Source organism: Quercus suber, unplaced genomic scaffold (genome assembly GCF_002906115.3).
Source record: "Quercus suber isolate HL8 unplaced genomic scaffold, Cork oak 2.0 scaffold_619, whole genome shotgun sequence".
Taxonomy (NCBI): Eukaryota; Viridiplantae; Streptophyta; class Magnoliopsida; order Fagales; family Fagaceae; genus Quercus; species Quercus suber.
In genome coordinates, this window is record NW_027070062.1 from 263610 (window position 1) to 281069 (window position 17460).

Consider the following 17460-nt stretch of genomic DNA (forward strand, 5'->3'; position numbering starts at 1 on the left):
TACTAGTACAGTATTATTTTTACTATCAAATTGTTAAAATAAAAAACTATAAATTGTAAAATTTCTGTGCACTATGCAACAACAACAACAAGACGTGGTCATTTTGTTTTGTAAATAAAACACGGCATTTACCCCCCCAAAAAAAAAAAAAACTGAACACTGTATGCTAAGCCGCAGCCATTCGAGAGTAATCTCGAATCAACACGCTGAAGCGGTGCCATACATCATGACTTCCACTCTTTTGCCTTTTGCCTTCTTCATAAAATGCTAGTACCGCAGCAATTTACTATTTTTGGCCCCAACTTTCTTAGCCCGCCCACGGGCCACGGGACAAGTTATAATTAGCCATAACTCCAAAACTCACAACTCGTTGCGTAGAAAATTGTGGTAACAGTAATGTCATTTATTGCAGCTGTAGCATTGTCGGTTTTGAAGACAACTACGATTACTAATACAAAAAGTCGAAGGAAACCAAAGGATAAGAACATACTCATTTAATATCATCATTCTTTTCACAAAGGCCAAACTTCTCAGAAACCAAAATCGCCGCCCCAACCTCAAACGTTTACTATCTGTATTTATCTATTTTCATTACTATATTATATAACTTTCTGACCTATATTTCACAGCTATATATATCCTTTTTCTGCAACAAGTTATTCATTACTCACGTATATACATAATTTCTCATATCAATGGCGTACTCAAACAGATACAACAACAACAACAATTCTCAGTCTTATGCTCCTTCTGCACCATCCTTTCCTGGAGAACAATCACAATATACTTCTGCAGCAGCGGCTGCTCCAAATTACTATGCCCACCACTCCCAATCCTATCCTTATGGGACTACTACTACTTCTTCTTCCTCCAATTCTGCTTATGGCTCATATGGGCAACAGTACCCCCCATCATCATCATCAGAATTTCCAGCTGGGACACACCCAGATGTTATAAGAAGCTTTCAGATGGTGGATAGGGATAGGAGTGGTTTTATTGATGAGAATGAGTTGCAGCAAGCTCTTTCTTCTACCTACAACAGGTTCTCTCTTAGGACCATTCGGCTGCTCATCTTTCTCTTCAAGAATCCCAATGCTCCTCTAACAATTGGTCAGTTTCTCTTTCTTTTTCTTGGATTTGATTGAAAGATAAATATGGGGTTTGAGTTTGAATTAATGCAATCCATATCTTCATTTTCTTTGGTATCAAGAACATCTTCAATTCTTGTTCTTTTCTTTTGCTGGGTTTTAATTTTCTCAGCCGCCAAACGTGTTTGTTTGAACATAATTAATCGAGCACGTTTATTTTACCTGTTTAAAATTATGAATTATGTGGGTGGGTGCTGATTTTCAAAGGAGTTTGTGTGATTCAAATACACAACAATGGGTGAAGTACTAAAGTTTCAAATTAGATTCTGACTTTACTTTATCAAATTTAGCTTTCCACACTATTTCTTTGCCCAGTTTTTATCTGACTGGTTTTTCTTTTGGCTTTACGGCTTATTTGATTATGTACATTTCTTTTTTTCAAAATTATTTATTAAAGCTCTGTTTATTTTGATGAAAACTTTGATGTGAAGATAGTTTTTTTTTTTTAAATTTTTTTTATGTTTTATTTTGTTTGGTAAATTGGTAGTATCAAAGGAAATAGGTAAAGAAAACTATCTATGATCAATAGAAATTCCTATTAAAAGTATAAATTATTTTTTAGAAATTATTTTTCACTACAATTTTTGTGAAAAACATCTCTATCTTATGATAAGCTAAATAAAGAATACTAAAAGATTATTTTTCAACTTATTTTTAAGGTCATTACCAAACATAGAAAAGTGATATAATTTTCTAGGAAATAATTTTCAGAAAATGAATTATTTTTCAGAAAAATGTTAACGTTGAAATAAATGGAACGTAAATAAGCAAAAGCTTTTAGCAAGAAATATTTTGGTCTTCTTGCGGTTACTGATTTGGGTACATTAATTTGCTGTTACAGGGCCAACAGAGTTTGCTGCACTATGGACTTGTCTTGGTCAATGGCAAGTGAGTAATCTTATCCCATTTCTTTCATTTTACGTAACAACTTTGAAAGAAATCAATTACGGTCTTTGTATTAGAAACCTGCAAATTCCTTTTTGGTTCATGAAAATAGTTGGTTAAATAAGGAAAACACTTCACTTAATTCTAGCCTTTTCCTTTCTTTTTCCTTAGTTCTTTATGACAATCTAAAATATTTAGGCAGTGAAGCGAATCAATTTTCCTTGGCATTAATGGTATATATGGTGACAACAGTTGGCTAGATTCCCCATCCAGCTCATTTAATGCAATACTACAATGATATACAAATTACTATAACAAGTCAATAGATTCTGCATAAATAGGTCATATCTAGCACACAAAACTCCTATTTTTATAGGGTTTAAAAGAGATAACGGTAGGCAGCCTTATCCTTAATTTTGTAAGAAGAGGTTGATTACTAAATTTGAACCCACGAGGTTGATTACTAAACTCGAACTCACGACCTGTCATTTTTTTGTGGAAGGCACTTGCTATCGCACTAAGGCAATAGATTCTATATACAACTTAAAATTTAAGCTATGTATCCTATTGAAAATTCCTTGCTATGTAATGTACATGATTTCGTCTTCATTTTCACCCACGTTAATGTCTCCGCTCTTACAACAAGGTCAGAGACGCACTCATTTTGACAAGCACTGTAATGCTGATCATGTAGAGAACGTTTTGTGCAACCAATTACTTTCTAGTTTTTTCTAATGACGTTACTTGATGCATGTCAAATTGAACTATGGGACTTGCACTTGCAGGCCATTTTTCAGAGATATGATAAAGATAGGAGTGGTAAAATTGACTTATTTGAGCTGAGAGATGCTCTCTATGGTATTGGCTATGCAGTCCCAGCTTCTATTCTCCAACTACTGGTTTCCAAGTATGATGATGGAAGCGGCAGGAGGGTGGAACTTAATTTTGACAGTTTTGTTGAGTAAGTCTTCTAACTAGGATACTGTATCACATTCATCATCAATTTTATTTTTTGTTGTTGAGATTGCTATGTGGTTATAATTCTGATGATATGTTTTATTGGACATGCAGATGTGGGTTGATTGTGAAGGTGAGACTGCAAATTCCTCTGAAAGTCTAAACTTCAAATTTCTCTTAATCCCTTAACTTCCTCTTGTTACTTACTTTAATCTGTCAAATTAAATATATTGGACAAATATAATCTGAAATAAAAAATTATCAGCCTTGTTTGATGAGATTTCATGTACATCCATCTAATGGCTTATGTGACTGTGATTTCAGGGTTTGACAGACAAATTTAAAGAGAAGGATACGCGGTATACCGGTTCAGCAACGCTTTCTTATGACACGTTCATGTCTATGGTCATTCCTTTTCTTGTATCTTATAATTAACTTGATGTGATGCTAGTCATTTTTGTGTTCTTGATTCATTTGATTGTTTGGAACCAATTCTTTTGAGGTGAGCAAGAGCTTGTAGAGTAAAAGTGAGTTTTGTTAAGCATTTTCTTTGTATACTTCTTAGAATTTTTGAGTAATGCAAAAAAGTAATCCTTCCTTTTGTATCTCATTACAACATTAGTGGGAAATCACACATGAATGCATCTTTTTACACCTTTTCTAGTATCTTATAGTTGATGAAGTCATGACAGTATAGGAACAAAATTTGGTCAAATTGAACTCTGCTGCATAGAGAAGAAGTTCCTTACTGCCTTTGCATCTGCACGTGAATAGTGATCTGACTCCAATCAGTGGATTTCATTGGCAATTTTCAAAGAATACCATACTAGTTTTACACACACAATATGATAAGAACAGACGCCGCGTAGTTTGACCTCCATAGCCACAATATGTGGACTAGAGCTGTCATCTTTGACTATTTAGGGGCGGTGATAGGTCGGCGATCTAATCGTCAAAAAGGTCAAACATTTAGGCGTGGGTCATATTTGTCTCCATTCGCTCAAAAATGCACAAATTATGTGAAGCCTAAAGCACTGAACTTAGCCCAGCCCAGCTTAGATAAAAGGTTTGGTAACTCTAGAGCACAAAGTCAGTTTTGAAGAATATGAACAAAGGACATAGGTTGAAAAATTATGTAATGACAAAAAATACATTTCTTAAAGATTATGCACAAATCAAAGAAAAAGAAAAACAGAGGAGATTCTTAAAAAGATTAATGAAGAGCCTATTACCCAAAAAAATAAAAGTGAGATCTTGATTTTTTTTTTTTTTCTTTTTTTTTTGAGAAGGGAGAAAGTGAGATCGAGATCGAGTGTGTGGAGACAATTAAATAAGATTAATTTGAAATAAAATCAAATCAGAAGCTCATGACCCATAAGCTGAATAATCCAATTCATTTTGTGAACAACAAAGTATTACAATATGTCTATTTTACTATGGTTGAAAATATGGAAATAGCACAGGGATATTGAACTTTTCAAACTATTTATTCCCTTGGCATTGAAGATTTCACTTTCCGAACCTTAACTCAAGGATGAGGATGATTTCTTTCCAAAGGGATAAGTTTGACGTAAGATATATGTTACAAAAGGTCATTGGATGATATATATTTAACTTGTGGATTGTTCTAAAACAGGGTATCTTATTCTTTTGACATGATCAAAACGTGTAATTTTTTTTTTTGGTTTAGTTGACATTTTACTGCAATGTTATTGACCTAAAGCAAAAAAGATCGAGATTAAAAACAAAGTTCAAACGTCAGGAATTAAAATACAAATTCTAAAGTTGACGGATCAAAAAACCTTTTCTTCTCTTTTTTTTTTTTTTTTTTTGGAGAAACTAACGGATCAAGAACTTAAAGGGTGTACATTTTTTATTTGCAAACGAAGACAGTGTTTGGTATCATGGCGAGTGGTGCAAATTATCATACTATTATTATTGTTGTTTTTTGGGCTAACGTGAGTGTCCAGCCCTTGATAAATTCCTTAAATTAATACAGCTCCTTGTCCCTCACATATTGGGTAATTACACCTAAAAATCTTTGTGAGTGATCCTAAGTATTTGGTTATGACTTAGGATTAGGAGACTTGAACCTAGAACTTCATGGATTACATGAGGCCAAAAAATTAGTAGACCAAACCCTTAGGAGGAAAATATTATCAAAACACGATGTATAAAATGTACACATTAAATATAACACAATTGTTTAGTAAAATAAATGTGGTAAGATTTTCATCTAATACTTATATGCATAAGACGAGACACTGAGTTAACCCAAGGCCACTTTAAGCCACATGTCGTGCCCATCACATCTATTGCAGAGAAGCACTAGACATAGGCCGCCAAACCCAAATTGGATAATTTGAAGACTCAACCCATAATTGAACTCCAACAAGTCCACTGAACCTTTTGGAGTAACAAAATTTGTTCCAATCCCACTAGTGAAAAAAATTAATGAATGGTTGTTAATTATACAAAATTGTCTCGCAAATAGTTTCCAAAGAATAATTTGTCTCTTGCCATCAAGGTGGTAATAGGGTGCATGTATCCACTCCCATGTGAGAGGTTGGATACATGCACCCGATGCATGATAGATTTTCTCCTTGTCATCCATTAGTGACTCTCTCTCTCCATGATTTTTAATCAACCCTCAATTATGTGGAAACACCTTCACATGATGCATTTGTTGAAACTAAAGTAACCATGCTTTAGAAGATCCCGTTGGGGGAAGTCATAACCGGAGAGTGCATACTTACTATATATATATATATATTGAGAGAGAGAGAGAGAGAGAGAGAGAGAGGGAGAGAGAGAGAGAGAACAGCTAACAAGATACCATCAGCAAATATATATATTTTTTTTTCTGGACTTGTGCTTACATGGTAAAATCAATTCTATTGCTCCATATACAACAAAATGCTGCAAGTCCTAGAATCCCACAAATCGCCCTCTAAAATCCTCATCAAGTTCTCCCTTAACACTAATTATTAGATTTTTGTTAAATAATTTGTAGTTCTTATTACTTTTCTACCTACCTTAGCTAATTACCTCATGGCTTCTTCATGATTATTGTTATTTTTTAAAGATGTATTACCTAATCTCTTAATGAATGGTTTATACTATATATATATGATTATTGTTCTCTATGATGAATCTTGTGCAGTTTATAAAAGAAAAGCTCCGATCTGTCACTGCTGGAGTAAGTAGCTTTTATATTAGAAATAAAAGCTCCACGTATGTTTTTGTCTCCCTGCACAGATGCAACAACAGCTCAAATCACATGAATAAAAATAAACCCACAAACCTACCATACTTTAAACATTTGAATAATTAAATGCTGTGAACCAAATATTCAACTTTCAACATGCAAAATTGGTCGAATCTTTTTCATTTGATGGTGTACCAGCTTCCATATATTAAATATTGTCTGGTAATCAGGGGGTGTGCGTAGTCAGATTTATTTATAAAGTTATTTATCTTTTTCGTTTTGAAAGCTACCCAAGAAAACTTAATTTGATGCGGGGTCAGTTTTTTCTTTGGCTATGGGCTACTTGGACCACAACTACTAAGGTAGTTCAATGTTTGTCCAACCCCACATTACTAGACGGTTCCTCAACATCAAACTAACAAAACCTAATGGGCTTCAAAGCAATTTGGTTTGTATGTCCATGGGGTTGGAACCAAAGAAAGGCCATGTTCATGGATTAGTGACTAGTGAACTACTTGAAAATACGTGCCAGCTATATAGTACCGGTAGTAGCTAGCCAGTCACTATATAAGTCTAACTCTCAGTGGATTCGTTTATCTGGCAATCTTATCCTCTGGGCCATGCTGATGTGAGAATCTTATGGGTGCACTCGAATGGTCCATGATGTTGAAATCCACCATTGCACCTTGTGGCTCAAGTATCCTATGTGATGTTAATGCAAAAAAATTTCAACAGTTTGTTCAACAACAAAGAAAAAGCAGGAATCGTCAGGTTGGTATCTAATTAGGAATAGATTTTTTAACATAATTTCAACAAGTTTGATAATAAGTTGTAGCCAACTGCTTTGGTATAATATGCTTGGATTAGACCAAAAGACACCAAAGAAAGTTAATGGCATATTTTAAAGATGTATTAGTGATCACAGATTGACCCTGATGTGATTAGTATAGTGATTCTATTTTTGTTATGACAGAAAAGGCCTGCCATACAATGATGTAGGCATAAAATCAAAATGGGACTACTTCAATTAAGACTGATAATACAAATTCTCTATTGGGAATAGGAAGTAAAAGATGCAGACAAAGAGGCAGCCATCTTTGAGATAGGATTCACAATCAATGACAAAACTAATGAGGTTTCAGTTTTGGTGACTTGGGAAAAAAATAAGAAACACCAGCTGCCAGCTGCCGAAAGGCGGTCTCTAATGGCCTCTTATCTGATAGAAGCAGGTTTGGACTTTTGTCTAGCTGAAGACAACAGGAATTTTGTACAGCAAGATTCATACACATCATTGCAAGTGGGTGGTGAGAAGCATGGATACCACCACCGTTTCTTTAATAAAAAATGCAAAAAAAATGAGATTGTATTCGCGAATTTAGAGTTTGATACGGCTCATTAATCATAAATATTTTAATGTCAATGCTCTGTTCAATGCATGTATAAATTAGACAAATATAGACAGGCTCTATCTTATAGATTCGTGGTAAAACTTGTCTAAAAAATAAAGTATCCGAATTTCCCATCATATGATTTGAAGTTTTTCTAATTGGTTCTAGTGTGTGAAAGTCCAAGAGAATCTGAGTACATCACAATAAAGATAAAGAAAAATGAGAAGGTATGGACCGCAGGTAGCAGGTTTAGGAGTTGGGGTTAGTTAAGATATATGGTTAGCATTGTTCTAAGAGTAAAAGCAATTGAGTTTCTCACCTGTAGAAACTCCTTGCATTAAATGATCTCTAGGAATTCCTATGTTTTTTCTTTTGATCTCTCCTGCCTTCAGTTCAAGAATTCACAAGTGCTCACAGATTAAGCTTGCCATAAGAATGATAAGAAAGCTGAAAACAGACAAAGCCTGCAAAATAGAAAAATTTACAAAACTTGAATTAGATGCATCATTTTACTTGAACGAATTTACCAATCGAATCTCATGCTAACAAATGACTTCAATAAATCAGTAAGAGGACTTATCCATCAAAACATTTATTTATGAGAAGAAAGACTGTAAAGGTGACACAAATTATAGAGAATACATGTCTTACATTGTTACTGGATGCTGAAATGTCAAACCCTGGTAGATAGCCCTGTAATCCAATGTTGTAAACTGGGGTACCATTAGGATAGTAGAGGCCATAGTTCCTCTCTGATGCCGGACCGGGCTTTAAATTCTCGTTAAAAAGTGCAAACACGTATATGTCAACTGGAGTAGACGGTTTTGCTGGAGTACCTTGCTTCTCCTGTATTCTCTGCAGCAAATTACCATTATATAATTCAGCATTCTCTGGCGTAGCTCCTGCCTCATCAGTATCCCCCTTGGATGGCCAACCTGTCTCCGAAATTTTAACCTCAACATCTGTATGCCCCATTGCTTTCATCGCCGAATACACAGCATCAATTTGAGCATACAACATGTTATCATAGTGCAAATTCGTAATTGGATCAGTCATCCCTTGGTTAGGCTGAAATAGCACATACTCTAATTGAACCTGACCTGGGTTATCCTTGTATGCAAAATATGGATATGCATTTATTAAGAAGGGTGAATTGATCTGAGCATGAAAATTTAGAAGAGGTTGGATATACTGGGCAAGATCTTCCCTAAAAGTTCCGGCTGAGGGAGGGTATGAATTGCCTAATATTGTAAGAGAGTGTGCAGTTGTGACAGTAACTTGTTTATCTAGTCCAAGATTAACAAGAGTATGATATATACTTTGCATTGCTGGGAGGAGACTAGATTTTAACTGAGTGTTATTGCTATAGAATACCTCATTTCCCACAAGGATGCAGGAAATCTTTGTTTGAGGAAGGTGGGGTGTAACATACTGTTGAATCCAATTTTGAGCTTTTATGGGGTCAGCCATACTCTGAAGATACTCATTTCCTAGGCCAACAATGAAATCAACGTTCGAGTTAGAGAAGGCGAGCAGGACATTCGGATCGGCATCATAGAGTTTTACTCTACTAATGTTGAGAGATGTAAGGAGGCTGGCAACACGAGATGGAGATGGCAGATTGTCAGCAATTTGTCCATAGTTTATTCCTACTCCGATACTGAGATTTTGGACGAATAAGTCTGAAACAGAGTGGGAAACAGAGTTTAAAAAAATAAAAATAAAAATTGAAAAGCATATAGGTTCAAAATGCCAACTATGATTTTATACGGACATGTATCAATTAAAGAGGAAAAATATGTTGAGCTGGTAATGCATTATTGCATAATTTGCATTTCTGTTTGACCAATAGTTTTGATTTTCACATCTCAAGATGGGGCATTCTAATTTGATAGTTAAATCCAAAACCAATTTAAAAATAGTCAAGATGTCAAACTTTTAATATTACACCATTTTATTATGAAATGTTTATCGTAATCAACACTTGTCCATACATAACTCCAATGCTTCAATCAATGTTCAAAAACTGAAATCAATACAATTTACTTAAAAAGTGCATTAAGCTTGTGTAAAAAGAAAACTTCGAAGCTAAAGAGAATTTTCAATAAACTGTGGTAATGATAATCCATCAATCAGATCACAAATTTACATATATAAAGACACAAATAAAGAGAACAAGAAGAACTCAACCCCGTTGAGTTTCACAGAACTCAACCATTATATGTCTATCTTATAAATGATAAAACATTAAAAATGAGACCCTGTTGTTTTAGCTACAATAACAACAAAAGACTCAAACTTGAAATAATAGTGTTATATATATATATATATATACTTTACATTAAAAAAACACCTGGGCAGAACTCTTTAACATAGAAATTAACATTCATTACTGTCAACTTAAAAAGTTATCTTTTCGTTTTTGCATTTTCTGTCAATATCTTAGAAACAGAACCGAGTAATAAGAGAGAAGCGAAGGCAAGAAAAGAAACCTGAAAGAGTGAGAAACAACAAAAGTGCTTGGAAGATAGAACAGGTAGCCATTATTACTGAACTGATCTTGGCCTTTAAATTTTAGCTAACCAAGACCACCGCCACCACCGCCACCACAAAGAACTACACGTGTAATGTCTAATATCAGCAACGACTCATCGTTTGGTTAACCAAACGAACGTCCTCTCGTTTATATACTTGGGATTTGGAGGAAAAAATCTGCTGTTTCCGTGTACAGCTACTATCTCTGCGCGTGTGGGTGTGACAGCAGGGCTCCACTAGTTTTATTTCATATTTTATTGAAAAAAAAAAGTTATAGGTTTTTTTTTGGTACGTGAGATAAAAATCTAATTTAATTTAAGCGTAAATGTGTGAAAAAAATCCTTAAAATTTAAATTCCATCCTGACTGTTGCATCTCATCCACCCACAAAAAATTAGATTTGTGGAGTGACTACAATATTTAGTACAACTATCTTATCATTTTTTTTTCCCATAACTCACAGCCAAATGCATAAGTTCTATAAGTGAAGGTACTTTCAGTAAGCAGCAAAGGGAATAGAGAATTTCTTGTTTAGTTGTTTTCGTCCACCAGTTCTTAGGAAGGGTTGGAGAGGAGAAGGAAAGTTTGACTTTTAGGCTTACGGTTCAAGGCCAAGGCCAAAACTATGAACACCCCCTATAATTGTATATAAAAATAAGCTGGACTTAATCTGGCTTTCTACACCGCCTGATGACCTCTGTGATTCAAGGCTTTGACAACTACCATAACTTAGGGCTTTGATGAACACCTTTGTGAGCAGGAAAGGAGAGGCCGAGGTGGAGGGTGGACAAGTGTTCAAGGAGGGTTTGTGCGAGTTGATAAATTTGTAAAATATTTAAATTTTTTTTTTTTTTTTGGTAAAACGTTTTACAAAGGGTTTTACTGTCAACTGCAAATGTTTTTAGCTTTTATCAACATTTTACAACAAAACAAACATAATATAATGTTGATATTTTAAAACGAAACAAAAGGAAAGTACATAACACGTAATCATTCCGCTTGACATGTCAAAAATTTATGGCAATGGATATATACGATGGCAAAGATGCCATTGAAATGTAGGATCTTGTCATCATTTTGATCGTCAGATAAGTTTTTGTATTAGTTTAATCATATTCTTTTACATGATCCTGAAAGGTAAAAGAATATGATTAAACTAATACAAAAACTACAAAAACTTTTACATGATCCTGAAAGGTAAAAGAATATGATTAAACTAATACAAAAACTTATCTGACGATCAAAATGATGACAAAAACACATTTACGCAAAATCATTTTCACAATATTGTACGGTTCACTTTTTTCTTTAGATGCAATAGGATTTGAAACTTTTCACATAATAAGACTTTAGCATCCGCATTTGGGTTTCTAAATGCCAAATGTTAAGAACATTTGGCATTTAAGCCCCAAAATCCATCAGCAATGGGAAGGTCATATCTCAAATGCTAAAAAAAATTTGGGATTTTGCTACAGTGCCATCTCAAATGTAAGATGGCACTGTAGCTGGGTTGTAAAAAAAAAATAATTTTTTAATACTTTTTTATACCCGAAATTTTCTCTCACCTCCCATTTTTCCTCTTTCTTTTCTCTCTCTGCCTCTCTCTGTTTCTCATCGTCTCTCTCTTTCTTTTCTCTCTCAGCTCTCAAGCTTCTCTCTCAGAGCTCACGCCGAATCACCAAGCCAGCTCGGATCGGCGCGGTGGCGTGGCTGCGATCGGTGCTGTGGCTGGACGTCAACGCGTGGTGGAGATCGGCTTGGAGACCGATGTGGCTGGACGTCAAGCTTGGCGATATGGCGTGGCTGCGATCGGCGATGTGGCTGGACGTCAAGCGCGGTGGAGATCGGCTTGGAGACCGATGTGGCTTGGAGATCGGCTGCGATCGGCGCGGTGGCTGGACGTCAAGCTCGGAGCTTCTCTGTTTTTTTTTTTTTTTTTTTTTTTTTTTCCGGTGGCTGTGTTTGCTGGGTTTGCTGGGTTTGTGTGTAACTGGTTTCGGTGTTTGCTGGTTTGTGTTTCTCTGGTTTTTTTTTTTTTTCGGTGGCTGTGTTTGCTGGGTTTGCTGGGTTTGTGTGTAACTGGTTTCGGTGTTTGCTGGGTCCGGTGGTTGTGATTTTCTCTGGTTTTTTTTTTTTTTTTTGGTGTTGACGGTAGTTTCTGGGTTGCCAGCGGTGGGCGTGGCAGCGGTGATGGTGTGCAGCAGTGGTGGTGATTGTGGTTCTGCCCAGAAGGAAAGAGAGAGAAAGAATAAATAATGTATAAATAATGTGTTGTATTGGATAATGGTAATGGTGAGATATATTATTTTATTATGTAAAAATATTATTTTAATAAGTAGGATTGAGATATAAAAGTTGGGATGTTGGAGAATTGTAAAATTGTATTGTATAATTGATAAAGTGATTTTTTGAGGTGGTAAAATAAGATAGGATTTAGAATCCGGATGCGGATGCTTATAAGTTTGATGCTTTGAGCTAAATTGGAAACCAACGTTGCATGGATCAGCCTTTGATAAATATATGAAACAAACAAAACATACAAGAAGGAGAGAAAAGGCCTAGTAAAAAAAACAGTGGAAAAATTAAGGTAATTTAGGCCTAGTCGGTTCCCGTACGACTTTCTATTATTAGAATGAGATTTTGGGCACGGGTTAAATGATGTCNTAATTGTATATAAAAATAAGCTGGACTTAATCTGGCTTTCTACACCGCCTGATGACCTCTGTGATTCAAGGCTTTGACAACTACCATAACTTAGGGCTTTGATGAACACCTTTGTGAGCAGGAAAGGAGAGGCCGAGGTGGAGGGTGGACAAGTGTTCAAGGAGGGTTTGTGCGAGTTGATAAATTTGTAAAATATTTAAATTTTTTTTTTTTTTTTGGTAAAACGTTTTACAAAGGGTTTTACTGTCAACTGCAAATGTTTTTAGCTTTTATCAACATTTTACAACAAAACAAACATAATATAATGTTGATATTTTAAAACGAAACAAAAGGAAAGTACATAACACGTAATCATTCCGCTTGACATGTCAAAAATTTATGGCAATGGATATATACGATGGCAAAGATGCCATTGAAATGTAGGATCTTGTCATCATTTTGATCGTCAGATAAGTTTTTGTATTAGTTTAATCATATTCTTTTACATGATCCTGAAAGGTAAAAGAATATGATTAAACTAATACAAAAACTACAAAAACTTTTACATGATCCTGAAAGGTAAAAGAATATGATTAAACTAATACAAAAACTTATCTGACGATCAAAATGATGACAAAAACACATTTACGCAAAATCATTTTCACAATATTGTACGGTTCACTTTTTTCTTTAGATGCAATAGGATTTGAAACTTTTCACATAATAAGACTTTAGCATCCGCATTTGGGTTTCTAAATGCCAAATGTTAAGAACATTTGGCATTTAAGCCCCAAAATCCATCAGCAATGGGAAGGTCATATCTCAAATGCTAAAAAAAATTTGGGATTTTGCTACAGTGCCATCTCAAATGTAAGATGGCACTGTAGCTGGGTTGTAAAAAAAAAATAATTTTTTAATACTTTTTTATACCCGAAATTTTCTCTCACCTCCCATTTTTCCTCTTTCTTTTCTCTCTCTGCCTCTCTCTGTTTCTCATCGTCTCTCTCTTTCTTTTCTCTCTCAGCTCTCAAGCTTCTCTCTCAGAGCTCACGCCGAATCACCAAGCCAGCTCGGATCGGCGCGGTGGCGTGGCTGCGATCGGTGCTGTGGCTGGACGTCAACGCGTGGTGGAGATCGGCTTGGAGACCGATGTGGCTGGACGTCAAGCTTGGCGATATGGCGTGGCTGCGATCGGCGATGTGGCTGGACGTCAAGCGCGGTGGAGATCGGCTTGGAGACCGATGTGGCTTGGAGATCGGCTGCGATCGGCGCGGTGGCTGGACGTCAAGCTCGGAGCTTCTCTGTTTTTTTTTTTTTTTTTTTTTTTTTTTCCGGTGGCTGTGTTTGCTGGGTTTGCTGGTTTGTGTGTAACTGGTTTCGGTGTTTGCTGGTTTGTGTTTCTCTTTTTTTTTTTTTTTTCGGTGGCTGTGTTTGCTGGGTTTGCTGGGTTTGTGTGTAACTGGTTTCGGTGTTTGCTGGGTCCGGTGGTTGTGATTTTCTCTGGTTTTTTTTTTTTTTTTTGGTGTTGACGGTAGTTTCTGGGTTGCCAGCGGTGGGCGTGGCAGCGGTGATGGTGTGCAGCAGTGGTGGTGATTGTGGTTCTGCCCAGAAGGAAAGAGAGAGAAAGAATAAATAATGTATAAATAATGTGTTGTATTGGATAATGGTAATGGTGAGATATATTATTTTATTATGTAAAAATATTATTTTAATAAGTAGGATTGAGATATAAAAGTTGGGATGTTGGAGAATTGTAAAATTGTATTGTATAATTGATAAAGTGATTTTTTGAGGTGGTAAAATAAGATAGGATTTAGAATCCGGATGCGGATGCTTATAAGTTTGATGCTTTGAGCTAAATTGGAAACCAACGTTGCATGGATCAGCCTTTGATAAATATATGAAACAAACAAAACATACAAGAAGGAGAGAAAAGGCCTAGTAAAAAAAACAGTGGAAAAATTAAGGTAATTTAGGCCTAGTCGGTTCCCGTACGACTTTCTATTATTAGAATGAGATTTTGGGCACGGGTTAAATGATGTCGGTTGATCACCTGTAACTACATTGAGGTAGAGACCAGCAATACTTTCTTACGTGTAAACAAACTATTGGAAACATAAAAGCAAAAAATAAATCAAATAAAAAGACAAAGTAGCCTCTGGCCGACTTGGAGAAAACTCCTTTTAACCTATTACTTGGTGGTTTGTAAACTTATTCATTTGTAAAATTTAAACAAATTATGTTACTAATTATGTGATTAAAAATACGAGTAATGGATTGAAAGATTTTTTTTCCTATTGGTTTGAAAGGTTAACTTTTTAAATAATTTTAATATCATACTCTTTTAGTTCTCTTACGAAAGTAACCAAACAGAGCCTTATTTAGAGTTAGTTCAGTCAAGACAGTTCATGTTCTCTATGATTACACGCTTGAGTTGTGCTTGTATGCCGAAACTATAAATACACCGAAAGATTGTCTGATCGGCAATGGGGGGGGGGTGGTTTGGGAGAGAAGGGTGGGGGTGGTTGGGGTGGTGTGGGTTGTGTGTGTTAGGAGCCATGGCCGCCAAGCTATACTGCATTTGCCCCTGCCCAAGAGTCTTATAGATGGCAGCTTAACTAGATGACATTTTTTTGCATTTTCAATTGAGATATTCATGGTTTTAATTCTCTCACCCCCTAAATATTGATGCACAAAAAATTTATTTGTTATTGTATTAAAATAAAATAAAAAAATTAACAATACCTTAAGGGCATTGGTTTAGGAAATAGTTTATAGGATAGTTGTGAAAAATGACCTTTTTTGTTGCTGAATGAAAAATGAGGTTTTCAGTGTGGACTTATTGAGCCCACGCTATGTGACGGTAATGAATAATACCACGCATATCATCAGGGCCTTGATGGGGCCTATCACTCAAATCACTCACCAAGTGAAGCAATACAATGACTCCTTCTATCAAGTCACACCTCGTGTTGGTGATGTGATCCTATAATTACACTTATATACCTCTATTACGGTGCCATATTGGGAGAGGTGGGAGGGCATGGCCACCAATGTTATACTGCATTTGCCCCTGCCCAAAAGTCTTATAGATTGTACCTCAACTAGATGACTTTTTCTAGTATTTTCAATTGAGATATTCATGGTTTTAATTCTCTCACCCCCTAAATGCGTAAAAAAAATTATTTGTTATTGTATTAAAAGAAAAACAAAAAAGTACCAATGCCTTAAAATGGCATTGGTTTAGGAAATAGTTTATATGATAGTCGTGAAAAATGACTTTTTTTTTTTTTTTTGCTGAATGAAAAATAAGGTTTCAACGTGGGTTCCTCAAACCCACACTATGTAACGGTAATAGATAATACCACACATACTATAAAGACTTTGATGGAGTTATCACTCAAACTGCTCACCAAATAAAGTAATACAAAGATTTCTACCATCAAGTCACACCGTGATGTGATCCTCTGACTACACTTATATACCTCTATTACGTGTCATATTCCTTAAACCTCATAATTAATGGACTGTTCTATTTTATTTAGACGGTGGGCTCTCTAGAGTATTATGGAAATGTGTTCCATGAACCGCCTAGATTTGTTTAACACATTGTTTTCTACCAATTCATATTGTATCCACTTAAAATTCAACAGGTGGAGCCAGTGAACAGGTGTTGGTCGCAGAATCTTTCATTGGACTATAAAGAAATTAATAAGGTTGAAAAAGTTTGGCCCTATCAATAAGCTTGGCAGCTGTTGTATCTTGTTGAAACCTCCAGCAAAGTAATTAGAGGAAGACAACAAGGTGCTGCCCTGATTGGTAAATCAAGGGAAGGATGTCCAATTGTCAAAAATGCATTTCTCACGGCTTTTCAAGATCCTAAGAAGGAAAAGCTAGCTGCAATCCGTGAATACAAAGGTGGTGATCCTAACTGACAGTTAGGAAATTCGACTCTTCTGGAGATCTAAGAGCTACTGGCCTTGGTGGATTGATAGTCATAATATTGTTAAGCAATACTCTATGCTTGTTGTCCTTTTGAGAGCTCCGGACTCTATTTTATCTGAATGTAAGAAACTTGCTAATATGATAGCAAGTCAGTCTCCTAACTCTGTGATGTAATCCTTTTTTGTTTTGGTATAAAAAAAAAAAGGTTGAAAAAGTTTTTTTTTTTTTTAAGTGACTTTTTTCATTAGTCCACGAAATTATACTGAAAAAAGAATAATAACAAAGACAAACTATTTTACAAAAAAATTTATAAACTATTGATGTAATGAGTGATTATTGGTAAATGAAAAAGTGATATTAATAGTGGGACTAAATAAAAACCAATAAGAGATTGGTCATATCAACATTTTGTAAGTATATTGTAAAATAGTTTGTGATTGTAGTATTACTCAAAAAAAAATCTATAAATTAAAGTACTTTGTGTTAACTATTAATTAATCAAGGCTTTTAGTTATATAAATAATGGATTTGGTGACGGGGAATCTTACTTATGCGCACGTGTAACAGCACCGCATGATCTCAATCTCAGTCTCAGTCTAAGGCGGTTTCTACGGTATCCTCGTCAGAAAGGTCAGTAGACACCTCAGCAGAAACACGTGCTGCATGTGTCACGTTCCTTCCCTCACTACCACCGCTCCATATATGGATTTTCCTTCCCAAAAAATGTTTCCAATTCCAAGGTTAAATCTTAT

The 17460-nt window shown here is 35.4% G+C and overlaps 2 protein-coding genes across 3 annotated transcripts; one reads left to right on the top strand and one right to left on the bottom strand.

The window, feature by feature from the left end:
- The first annotated feature begins 315 nt into the window (after positions 1 to 315).
- LOC112022966 (probable calcium-binding protein CML48) lies at positions 316 to 3600 on the top strand. The gene is made up of 5 exons (XM_024055583.2): positions 316 to 1110; positions 1990 to 2036; positions 2819 to 2994; positions 3105 to 3123; positions 3315 to 3600. Exons 1-5 carry the CDS (start codon positions 696 to 698, stop codon positions 3423 to 3425), a joined length of 768 nt encoding a protein of 255 aa, XP_023911351.1. The 5' UTR covers positions 316 to 695; the 3' UTR covers positions 3426 to 3600.
- A 2228-nt stretch (positions 3601 to 5828) lies between these two features.
- Positions 5829 to 10260, bottom strand: LOC112022962 (glucan endo-1,3-beta-glucosidase 14). 2 transcript variants are annotated; one of them, XR_002883996.2, is made up of 4 exons: positions 10079 to 10260; positions 8238 to 9268; positions 7906 to 8050; positions 5829 to 6240 (listed from the first exon to the last, which is right to left on the bottom strand). XR_002883996.2 is itself a non-coding variant. In XM_024055579.2 (3 exons), the coding sequence occupies exons 1-3, from the start codon at positions 10128 to 10130 to the stop codon at positions 7988 to 7990; spliced, it is 1146 nt and encodes a 381-aa protein (XP_023911347.1). In that variant the 5' UTR covers positions 10131 to 10260; the 3' UTR covers positions 7905 to 7987. The 2 variants fall into 2 exon arrangements, 1 of the variants encoding a protein (XP_023911347.1); XM_024055579.2 differs by lacking the exon at positions 5829 to 6240 and having other exon boundaries at positions 7905 to 8050.
- Positions 10261 to 17460: the final 7200 nt, after the last annotated feature.

What these genes read in the sequence shown, in the direction of transcription:
- LOC112022962 (XM_024055579.2), bottom strand. Translation starts at nt 10,130, where the DNA reads ATGGCTACCTGTTCTATCTTCCAAGCACTTTTGTTGTTTCTCACTCTT. An exon ending in GTTGTTTCTCACTCTTTCAG is followed by an intron (nt 9,269 to 10,078) that starts GTTTCTTTTCTT and finishes ACTCTGTTTCAG; the next exon opens with ACTTATTCGTCCAAAATCTC. An exon ending in TTTCAGCATCCAGTAACAAT is followed by an intron (nt 8,051 to 8,237) that starts GTAAGACATGTA and finishes TCTATTTTGCAG; the next exon opens with GCTTTGTCTGTTTTCAGCTT.
- LOC112022966 (XM_024055583.2), top strand. Translation starts at nt 696, where the DNA reads ATGGCGTACTCAAACAGATACAACAACAACAACAATTCTCAGTCTTAT. An exon ending in CAATGCTCCTCTAACAATTG is followed by an intron (nt 1,111 to 1,989) that starts GTCAGTTTCTCT and finishes TTGCTGTTACAG; the next exon opens with GGCCAACAGAGTTTGCTGCA. An exon ending in CTTGTCTTGGTCAATGGCAA is followed by an intron (nt 2,037 to 2,818) that starts GTGAGTAATCTT and finishes TTGCACTTGCAG; the next exon opens with GCCATTTTTCAGAGATATGA.